This window comes from Leptonychotes weddellii, chromosome 9 (genome assembly GCF_054177405.1).
Source record: "Leptonychotes weddellii isolate Sample4059 chromosome 9, ASM5417740v2, whole genome shotgun sequence".
Classification (NCBI taxonomy): Eukaryota; Metazoa; Chordata; class Mammalia; order Carnivora; family Phocidae; genus Leptonychotes; species Leptonychotes weddellii.
In genome coordinates, this window is record NC_138377.1 from 35,596,168 (window position 1) to 35,608,301 (window position 12,134).

At 33.5% G+C, this 12,134-nt stretch overlaps 1 protein-coding gene across 1 annotated transcript in view; it reads left to right on the top strand.

Moving 5' to 3' along the window:
* Positions 1-12,134, top strand: part of C9H14orf39 (chromosome 9 C14orf39 homolog) — a 59,678-nt gene that overhangs the window by 31,615 nt on the left and 15,929 nt on the right. The window contains exons 12-14 of the mRNA XM_081830431.1: positions 5,896-5,981; positions 6,067-6,125; positions 11,406-11,467. Of these exons, the coding sequence (XP_081686557.1) occupies positions 5,896-5,981; positions 6,067-6,125; positions 11,406-11,467 (207 nt within the window). The remainder of the gene's footprint in view (positions 1-5,895; positions 5,982-6,066; positions 6,126-11,405; positions 11,468-12,134) is intronic.

The following is a 12,134-nucleotide window of genomic DNA, read 5'->3' on the forward strand; positions in this document are numbered from 1 at the left end:
GGGAGGGGGGATTGGTTAGCCTGGTGATGGGTATTAAGGAGGGCACGTACTGCATGGAGCACTGGGTGTTATACGAAAACAATGGATCGTGGATCACCACATCAAAAACTAATGATGTATGGTGACTAACATAACCTAATAAAATAAAATAAAATAAATTAAAAAAAGATTCTCTCCCTCTGCCCCTCCCCAATGCTTGCATGCACACACACACACTCAAAAAAAAAAAAAAAAAAAAAAAAACCAAGCCCTGTATCCAGTAGACCAAAAACATATTTCTGAAGGAGGAAACAGGATTGGATTGAAGAGGGAAATTGTGGCCCATGACTTGCATAGAATACTCTTGGAGAAGGTATAGGTGTGAGGATAATAAATAGGGTAATTGGTTGGGTTACTTCAGTGGAAGTTAGTTAATATCAGTTCATCTCATATCCCCTCTGCCTTTGGGCAGTCATCAGCAATGGGATGACTGTCTCCAGGCGGAAGCAGTAAGTATGGGATCTTGGGTTAGAGAGATAGATGGTACTCCAGGGGGTTCATGATGCTCATGAAAAACAAGGAACATACCACTCAGAAAGCTAGTTTATGGTGTGGCACATCTCCATCTTCCCCCATTCTTCCTGAAAATAGTCCATAGGGAAATTCTCAATGAAAAATATGATTGTCTTTCATTAATTCATAATTAATACATACTGACAGATGTAGTGGTAACCAAAGTAATTAGTGAAACTTACTAATTCTGAATATGTATTAATTACAAAAATTTTAAAATCTAGTACTAAAATTTCAGATGAGATCGATATGGGTTGAAGGTGGGAAGATAAATGAAGGAAAAGAAGTTTACCCAAGTTCTTTCTTTTTGTTTGGGGATGGAGGTAGAGGAAGAAATGAATACTGATTTACTTATATATTGTTGGAAAAATGTGAATTCATGCATGTATATTAAACATGTAAGGGTAACCAACATAAATAAAATGAAGTGTGTAAGTTTTAAAATAGTAGAAGAAAAAAGATGAAACAGAAAACTTAATCAGTCCAACAAAAGGCAGGAATGGAAGGGTGGATAAAATAGCTAGAACACATTATAAATAGAAAATAAATAAGATGCCATAAATAGTTCCAAACAAATCTATAATCAGAAATGTGACAGAGGTGCTTCTGTGGAATATATATACAAATATAGCCATATACTTTATTTTCCTCTTCCAAGTTTTAAAATTCCAGTTAGTTAACATACAGTGTAATATTAGTTTCTTTCAGGTGTAGGATTTAGTGATTCATCACTTACATACAACACCCAGTGCTCATCACAATAAGTGCCCTCCTTAATACCTATCACCCATTTAACCCATTCCCCTGCCCACCTTCCCTCCAGCAACCCTCAGTTTGTCCTCTATAGTTTATAAAGAGTCTGTTTTATGGTTTGCCTCTCTCTTTTTTCCCCCCAATGTTCATCTGTTTTGTCTCTTAAATTCCACATATGAGTGAAATCATATGGTATTTGTCTTTCTCTATTTCACTTAGCATAATACTCTCTAGCTCCATCCATGTCATTGCAAATAGCAAGATTTCATTCTTTTTTTTATAGCTGAGTAATACTCCATTTCTGTGTGTGTGTGTGTGTGTATGTGTATGTGTGTATGAATATCTCTCTCCTTTATCCATTCATTAGTTGATGGACATTTGGGCTCTTTGCATTTGGCTATTGTTGATAATGCTGCTGTAAACAGAGAGGTGCATGTATCCCTTCGAATTAGTATTTTTTTTAAATATTTTATTTATTTATTTGACAGAGCACAAGCAGGGGGAGTGGCAGTCAGAGGCAGAGGGAGAAGCAGGCTCCCTGCAGAGCAGGGGGAGCCTGATGTGGGACTTGATCCCAGGACCCTGGGATTGTGACTGAGCCGAAGGCAGTCGCTTAACCAACTGAGCCACCCAGGTGCCCTCGAATTAGTATTTTTGTATTTTTTGAGAAATACCTAGTAGTGCAATTATTGGATTGTAGGGTAGTTCTATTTTTAACTTTTTAAGGAACCTCATACTATTTTCCAGAGTAGTATAGCCATATACTTTTAAAACAGAAGAGCTGAAACAATTTGACAAATGAAGGGTGAAGGTAGAAGGAAATGGGAAATATATACCAGACAAATGCAAACAAAAAGCAGATGTAACAATGCCATATAAAATAGAGTTTAAGACAAAAAGCATTAATAGGGATAAATATATTCCATATTTTTTTAAAAAAGAATAACTCAGTAAGTCCTAAGAACCATGATGCACCATATATAAAGTAAAAATTGATAGAATTCCAAGAAAGTATTGAATCCACAGTTTAAAAAGAATAGTTCTCTCAAAAAAAGTACTATCTTGAGTTTAGGGGTTGAGTTTGGCTACATGTGTAACAATACAAAACCAAATGAATGAAATAACAGCATCTTAAACAAGATAAATATTTATTTTTCTCTTACCTGCCCATGAAATTTAAAGTAAGAGACTCAGGTTCACTTATCAGGGCTGATAGCATCATTTCTACAGTGTCATTTCTCAGGCTCATCTATGCTTTCTTTTCCTGATATTTGCAGTATTCACTAAAATTGGCCATTTACTACAACTAAAAGGATATCTCAACCAGTTCTAAAAAGTTGATCTCTTTATTTACCACTATATAAAAAAACAAGTTCAACAAACAAAGCCCTCCTCTCAAAAAAGTATTTAGCAGAGGAAAAAGAAATTCACACACTTTCAAATTATTTGGGGGTTATAGAAGAAATCAAAATAAAATTTAAAAACTATTTAGAAGAATACTATAAACCAAAACCTGTGGAATGTAGCCAAATTGTTCTTCAGAAATTTGTATTTGAAAACAAGTATATTAGAAAATAAAGATTAAAATTAGCTGAACTCTAAGTATGAAAAGTTCAAAGTATGAAAAAAGCGCAACTCAAAACAGGAAAATAACAATCCAAAGAAAGTGGGAATTAATAAAGAGAAAAGCAGAAATTAATGAAATTAGAAAGTTAGGTTAATCAGTATAGCCAAAAGTTAGTAACTTTTAAATATCAATAAAATAAAATTTCAGCAAGTATAAAAAAAAAAAGAGAAGCCCCCACCTCTCAAAAGAAAAGAATAATAAGGGGAAAAAGTGCATATCATCGTACATAGGGAAGAAATGTTTTCAAGGTCCTAAGAGAATACTATGCAAGACTTTATATCAATAAATTTGAAAATTTAGGTGAGGGCGTTAATTTTCTAGGACAATATAAATTGTTAAATAGACTGAAAAAGAAAGACATGAATAGATCAATAAACTAGAAGAAATGGAAATGTAAGTGAAACTGAAATGTAAGCAAATCTCTGTTTTCCTCTTTCCTCCATTACTTACTTGCCTCCCTTCTCCCTCTGTCACACACACACACACACACACACACACACACACACACACACCCCTTTCAAAACACACCAGAATCAGTTTTTCGGGTGAATTCTGTCCAACCTTTAAGGACTAAATCAGAGTTTCTAAACTGTGACACCATTGACATTGTAGACCAGATAATCCTTTTTTGTAGGGTTATCTTGTGACCTTCTAGGGGCCAATAGCACCTCCCCCCAAAGAAAAGACAATAGAAAATGTCTCCAGACATTGTCAGATGTTCCCTGGGAGGCAAAATTGCTAGTTGAGGGCAATCTCTTTATTATTATTTATTATTAATGAGCAATTCTAGAATATAGAAGTTGGAAACTAGCCAGCAAATTATGCATGGCTAATTCATTAGGTAGCAAGGACAAAGATAGTGAAAGAAAAAATTATACAGTAGTCTCAAGAATGAACATACATGTAGAAATCCAAATAAATTATTAGCAAACCTAATTTGGCACTGTAACATTAAAAAAATATGTTATGACTAGGGCGCCTGGGTGGCTCAGTTGGTTTAAGCGACTGCCTTCGGCTCAGGTCATGATCCTGGAGTCCCGGGATCGAGTCCCGCGTCGGGCTCCCTGCTCGGCAGGGAGTCTGCTTCTCCCTCTGACCCTCCCCCCTCTCATGTGCTCTCTCTCATTCTCTCTCTTTCAAATAAATAAATAAAATCTTTAAAAAAAATAAAAAAAATAAAAAAATATGTTATGACTAAACTTGGCTTTCCCAAGAATTACAATGATAGTTAGCATTAGAAAAGTCTATCAAGCATATTGACATTACATCAACAGATTAATAAATAATTTTAAATAAAGGTTTAAAATAATTTTTTTTTAAAACGTAGGGGAAACTCATACTCTTAGATATCAAAATGTTTATCATAAAATTCATTTTAAAATGTACATTTCAGTGGTTTTTAGTGTATTCTAAAGGTAGTGTAACCATCACCACTGTCTTAATAATTCCAGAACATTTTCATCATCCCAGAACATTTTTTTTTTTTTTTTAGGGTGGGAGAGAGAGTGAGCGAGCAGGGGGGCAGGAGGGAGGGGTAAAGGGAGAGGGAGAGAAAGTATCTTAAGCAGGCCCCATGCCCAGTGCAGAGCCCAGTGTGGGGCTCAATCTCACAACCCTGAGATGATGAGCTGAAATCAAGAGTCAGCCACTTAACTGACTGAGCCACCCAGGCACTCCATCCCAGAACATTTTAAAACATTATCAAAATGCAATGATTATAACAGTAAGAAAAGACAAATTGATCAATGGACTACATCAAAATAAAAAAATTCTGTGTGACAAAAGACACCAACAAAGTTAAAGAGAATGACAGAATGGATAGGAGATTGGTATACAGAATGTATAATATATAAATACTAATACAAATTAATTTTTAGGCAAAAAATAAGCAAAAGATAAAACAGTTTACAGAAAAAGTGTCACAAAACAAAAGGTGCTTGAGCTCAGGGGTACAGGGAAATGCATATTGAACCAACGAGATATCTGGTTTCCCCTATCAGATTTGCATACACTACAACATTTGATAATATCTATTAAAGTCAGCAATAGTGGGAATGTAATTTGGTGTAATTACTTTGGAGGACTGGTTCATAGTACTTATTAAAAATAAAAATGCAAATATTCGGCCATTTTAGTTCTTGGCATCTATTGTAAACAACTACTTAACTTGTACAAATACTTTTACCAGGGAGCCCATACAAAATGTATTTTGTTTAAAACATACATTGAAATTAACAACACTTATTCTTTAAGGGACAAATGTTCTTTAAGGGGCAAGGTCTTTTTTTATGATCTAAAATCACAATAAGATTACAGAATTAAGACCAATGGCTGTTATAACAAAAATAAATGGGATACATTTTCCTATTAAAAGATATTTTTATGTTGAGTCAAATAAGAAAAATCAGGAACTCTTCAAAATGAGTGACTCACGGAGAATGAATGACTTGAAACAGACAATACAAACATTAGTAAAGCAGTGGCTTAGATATTAATATTAAATAAAATTTAAAGTTAAAAATGAAATATTACCTTTTTCATACATATATAAAAAACAAAATCTCAGGTTTTAATCTTTTAACCTGCTATTTTGCTTTTTTATGTTCAGTTTAAGAGGTTATAGAGAATAGACACAAATCATTTGAGAAAATGGTAAGATTGACTTGATTAGTAATAAATACGGGATAAAAATTTTTAAGTTTATCTTAAATGTAGAAATACTACCAAGCATAGTTGTTATACTTGTCTAAAATACCAAATTCCTTAAGAGTCTTAAACTTTCCCAGTATTTGACTTAATATTTTGTATGTAGTGGTTTCAGTTAATGTTTGTAGTTGTTGTTCATATTGCTAATGATGAGGAGGAGAATGACAATGTTCTTGGAGAACCTTCAGTAGCCATGGCAAGCAAAAAATTTTTGTTATCTGTGTAGCCAGTTCTAATACTTAATTTCTTTTGTTCAGGTACTTAATGACTCTACTCTGAATAACCATTCAAAATGCTCAAATTCTGTGGCTATTAAAAATTCACAAAATATGATGCATTTCAGGTAACTTTTAAAATAGGAAAAATGTTTTAATTTCTGAAATTAATAAATCAGCAAATAATATAAAAATTTATTTATTGTATTTTAGATTGTTAACCCCACAGAGACAATCAAATTGCAGTCAGTGGTTTGAAATAGGAGATACAGGTATTTGCTGTTTATATTTTTCCTAAGAAGTGGGAGTAACAAATTATATCCAGCTTTTATACTATTTAAATACATTATTTGGATTGTTTGCCTCTCTGGTTAACTGACCATCCATGCCTGGTTTTTAAAAACATTTTTCACTAAATATAAAATATTTCATTGTGAAAGATTTGGAAAACAGAGAAAAATACAAAAGAAACAAAGATACCATCACCCAGATATAACCGACACCATCCATACTGGTATATGTTCTTGTCCTTTTTTCCTATGTATATGTGTGTTCTTTTATTTTTTTCCCCCAAATTTGAAACAGTACTATATATAATTTTGTAACCTTTTCTTTCCACTTGATATACTGTTAGAGTATTTTTCTATGCCATTAAATAGATTTTATTTTTAATGACTGTATCATATGCCATTGTAAGGATATGCTATAATTCATTTAGCCATTCTCTCAAAATATTGAATTATTTTTATATTGACTTATTTTAATTATTTAGCCATTCTTTTTCAAAACATTAACTATTTTATTGTTTCCAAGTTGGGTTTTTTTCCTAATGCTACTATATTCTTTTACATAAATCTTTCACTATCTTGGATTATTTTCTTTGAATAAAATCATAAAAAGGTCACAGGATATATATATATGTAATGTATATATAAATATATGTATGTGTATATGAGTTTATTATGCTAGAGTCAACTAGCTGTTGGAAAATTTTAAGGGTATCACACCCTTGAAAAAAACTCGTTCTATCTCTTTATGTATATATATGTATGTATATATGTACATGTAAATACATAATATATATAACATAATATGTAACATAAGACATCTCATATGTACATATACATATATACATATACTGGTAATCCAGTAATGAATAACAGTTATTCCACTTATATATATATATATATATATATATATATATTAGGCTATATAAAAGTATTCACTTCTTCTTGTCTGTATCATGTGGATTACAAACTTTTATTTTGAAGTTTTAAAAATGGCTCATTCTATTGCGTCAGTAATAAAAAGTCTCCCAACAAACAAAATCCAGGACCAGAAGTCTTCACAGGTAAATTTTACCAAACATTTAAAGAAGAGTTAATACCTATTCTTCTCAAACTATTCCAAAAAATAGAAAAGGAAGGAAAACTTCCAAATTCATTTTATGAGGCAAGCATTACCCTGATACCAAAACCAGATAAAGACTCCACTAAAAAAGAAAACTACAGGCCAATATCCCTGATGAACATGGATGCAAAATACTAGCAAACCAAATCCAACAGTACATTAAAAGAACCGTTCACCACTATCAAGTGGGATTTATTCCTGGGTTGCAAAGGTGGTTCAGTATTCACAAATCAATCAACATGATACATCACATTAATAAAAGAAAGGATAAGGGGGCGCCTGGGTGGCTCAGTTGGTTAAGTGACTGCCTTCGGCTCAGGTCATGATCCTGGAGTCCCTGGATCGAGTCCCGCATCGGGCTCCCTGCTCGGCAGGGAGTCTGCTTCTCCCTCTGACCCTCCCGACCCTCCCCCCTCTCATGTGCTCTCTCTCTCAGTCTCTCTCTCTCAAATAAATAAAATCTTTAAAAAAAAATAAAGAAAGGATAAGAACCATACGATCCTTTCAATAGATGCAGAAAAAGCATTTGAAAAAGTACAACATCCATTCATGATAAAAACCCTCAATAAAGTAGGTTTAGAGGGAACATACCTCAACACAATAAAGTCCATACAGAAAAAACACACAACTGAAATCATCCTCATTGGGGAAAAACTGAGACCTTTTCCTTTATGGTCAGGAACAAGATAGGGATGTCCACTCTCACCACTTTTATCCAACATAATACTGCAAATCCTAGCCACAGCAATCAGACAACAAAAAGAAATAAAAGGCAACCAGATCAGTGGGGAAGAAGTAAAACTTTCACTATTTGTAGATGACATGATACTATATATAGAAAACCTGAAAGACTCTACCAAAAAACTGCTAGAACAGATAACATGAATTCAGTAAAGTTGCAGTATACAAATTCAACATACAGAAATCTGTTTCATTTCTGTATGCCAATAATGAAGCAGCTGAAAGAGAAATTAAGGAATAAATCCCATTTACAATTGCACCAAAAACCGTAAGATACCCAGGAATAAACCTAACCAAAGAGATGAAAGACCCATACTCTGAAAACTACAAAACACTGATAAAAGAAATGAAGATGAAATGGAGAAACATTCCATGCTCATGGATTGGAAGAACAAATACTGTTAAAATTATCTATATTCCCTAAAGTAATCTACACATATGATGCAATCCCTATCAAAATAACAACAGCATTTTTCACAGAGCTAGAACAAACAATTCGAAAATTTGTATGGAACCACAAAAGACCCTGAATAGCCAAAGCAACCTTGAAAAACAAAGCTGGAGGCATCACAGTTCCAGACTTCAAGTTATATTACAAAGCTGCAGTGATCAAACAGTATGGTACTGGCATAAAAACAGACACACAGGGGTGCCTGGGTGGCTCAGTTGGTTAAGCGGCTGCCTTTGGCTTGGGTCATGATCCTGGAGTCCCGGGATCGAGCCCCGAGTCGGGCTCCCTGCTCAGCGGAGAGCCTGCTTCTCCCTCTGCTTATCGCTCGTTCGCTCTCTTGCTCTCTCTCAAATAAATAAAAAAATCTTAAAAAAAAAAAAGACACATAGATCAATGGAACAACACAGAAAACCCAGAAATGGACCCACAACTATATAGTCAACTAATCTTTGACAAAGCAAGAAAGACTATCCAATGGAAAGAAGACGGTCTCTTCAAGAAATGATGTTGGGAGAACAGCCACATGCAAAAGAATGAAACTGGACTATTTTCTTACACCATACATAAAAATAAATTCAAATGGATGAAAGACCTAAATGTAAGACAGGAAACCATTAAAATCCTAGAGGAAAACACAGGCAGTAACCTCTTTGACATTGGCCATAGCAACTTCTTACTAGATACATCTCCTGAGGCAAAGGAAACAAAAGCAAAAATGAACTATTGAGATTTCATCAAAATAAAAAGCTTCTGCACAGTCAACAAAACTGAAAGGCAACCTACGGAATGGGAGAAGATATTTGCAAATGACATTATCTGATAAAGGGTTAGTATCCAAAATATGTAAAGAACTTATAAAACTCAACACCCCCAAAACAAATAATCCAATTAAAAAATAGGAAGAAGACATGAATAGACATTTTTCCAAAGAAGACATACAGACACATGAAAAGATGCTCAGCATCACTCATCATCAGGGAAGTACAAATCAAAGTACAATGAGATATCATTTCACACCTGTCAGAATGGCTAAAATTAACAACACAGGGAACAACAGGTTTTGGTGAGGATGTAGAGAAAGGGGAACCTTTCTGTGATTTGTTCCACCTATTTATAATCCTCTATATATACTAAGCTGATAGAGTGTTAGACAAGGGAAGAATGGCTGATCTCTAGGAACAATGCACCCCTAATACAGATATGTGGGGAAATGCATATATCTGGCACAGTCTAGCTGCTGTTCAGCATATATGTTAAGGCTTCATACCCAAAAAGGCATGTAATTATCTTAGAAGAAAAAAAGGACTCTCTTCAACAATCTCCAAGCCTGTCTTTTGAGGAAGTTAATAAGTGGTGAAAATAATAGTTGTGACTTAACTGCAAAAGGCAAAACTATAAAGCTTTCAGATGATCAAATAGAAAAACATCTATTCAAGGTAGGAAAGAATTTCTTAAATAAGAATTAAAAAGCCCAATCAGAAAGGTTGATAAATTTGGCTATAGTAAACTTAAGAATTTCTGTTCATCAAAAGACATTATAAAAAGAATGGAAGGGGCACCTGGGTGACTCATTCTGTTAAGCGTCTGCCCTCAGCTCAGGTCATGATCTCAGGGTCCTGGGATCAAGTCCTGAGTTAGGCTCCTTGCTTAGCAGGGAGTCTGCTCCTCCCCCTTCCTTCGCCTGCCACTCTGCCTACTTATGCGCGCTCTCTCTCTCTCTCTCAAATAAATAAAAACCTTAAAAAAAAAGAATGGAAGACAAGAGGATATATTTTTAACACAGAAAACTGTCAAAGGACTGGTTTCCAAAATTGTACAAAGAACTTCTACAAACCAAGAATAATAAGACAGACAACCCAATTAGAAATATGTGCAAAATATGCAAATAGGCACTTCAAATAGAGAAACTCATGTAAATAAACATATGAAAAGATGCTCAGCAAATTAGGAAACTGAAAAATAAAGCCACAGTGAACTATTACACATCCAACAGATAAGCAAATTCAGAAAGTCTGACAATACTAAGTATTAATGAGAATATAGGACGATAAGAACTCTCACAACTATTGGGGGAAACTCATTTATAAATGACTGTATACTGAGACCATATCTAAATTATAATTAGTGCTAATAGTTTTGTCTGGTGAAATTGAATGAGTTCCTAAGGTAACTTGGGATGGCTAGGTACCACAACAAAAATTGTTAGTTTGGAAACTAAACTTTGGAAAATAGTTTAAAATTTGGTAAAATGAAAGATATATATACTCTATACCTCATAATTCCACTCCTAGGTATATACCTGGAGAAATACAAGTACATACGTACAAGTATATATGTAAAGGCATGTTCATATCATTACTGTTTGTAATAGTCTCAAAGTAGAAACACCCCAAATGCCCATTTGCTAGTAGAATAGATAGGTATATTATGTTGTGTTTGTACAATGGAATACTTTACACCCATACAAGTAAGCAAATTATGTCTATATGAAACAATACAGATGAATTTTACAAGCATATGCTGAACAAAAAAAGCAAGACAAAGGACACCTATATTACCATTTTATCATATAACGTTCTAAAACAGGTAAAATAAACTGTATTACTTAGGTGATAAAACTATAGAAAGCAAATCAAGGAAATAATCCTTACAGAAGTCAGGAAAATGATGACCTCTGAAGGGGATGATATGAGGAATATGGGGCCTTTTGGAGTATGTATGATGTTCTGTTTCTTTACCTGGGTGATGGTTACATGGGTATTCTCTATAATTTTCTTTGTTAAACTGTTCATATGGGTTTTATTCTCTTATCTGTATGGATTGGGTTAAACTGTATGAAATTGCTATTTTTGTAGGTCAAAAACAAATATTGGTAATTTCTTATTGTTTGTATGTTTTATTTACAATTAAATTGCCAAAAGAAAAAAGTTTGTTCTCCTATAACAAACAGATGCTGAGTGTGAAGATAAAGGTACAGTAAGACAATTGAGAGAATCAAAATGTACTTCACAAGTAAGTCAAATGTTTGATTTCTAATTTCTAAGCAAAATATTCCAATTTAAAATGTTTCCACTTTAATTTCAGATTAAGTTTAATGAAGATTATATATGTGAGGACTAGGTGTTTTAGGTTGGTAATCAAGTTCCTGTGGTGTTAAAGCTTCTATTCCTTAGAAGAGTTTTAGATTAAAAAATGAAGCCACAAAAAGTTTACAGGAAAATATACAAAGAGTTGTCATTAATAATTGACTATATATATTGATGCCACAACTAAATCACAACTGAAGAAAACAATTTTGTTTGGTAAAATTGAATGATTTTCTAAGGCAGTTCAAGACCAGTGGTTGCCACAAAAATATTTTCAAAATATATTTTAATAGTGGAAAATTTTAATGATAGATGTAGACAATGTTTATTGGCTTTACTAAGGTAGCTACTAAGGGTTAAAACAAGACAAATGACATAGTAGAATTCTGCTCAAGAAAAACAGGTAAAAAGAACATTCTGAATTTTTTTGGTGGAGAGACCCAAATTATTTCTGAAATAGGATTTAGTATAGCAAACATATTTGAGAAATCATATTCTTACCCTACAAAATGATATAAAAGAAAATTAGTATTCATGTTCTCAACCTTTGCAGAGAAAGTAGTGTAATGAATTTTTAAGGACAAAAATGTACA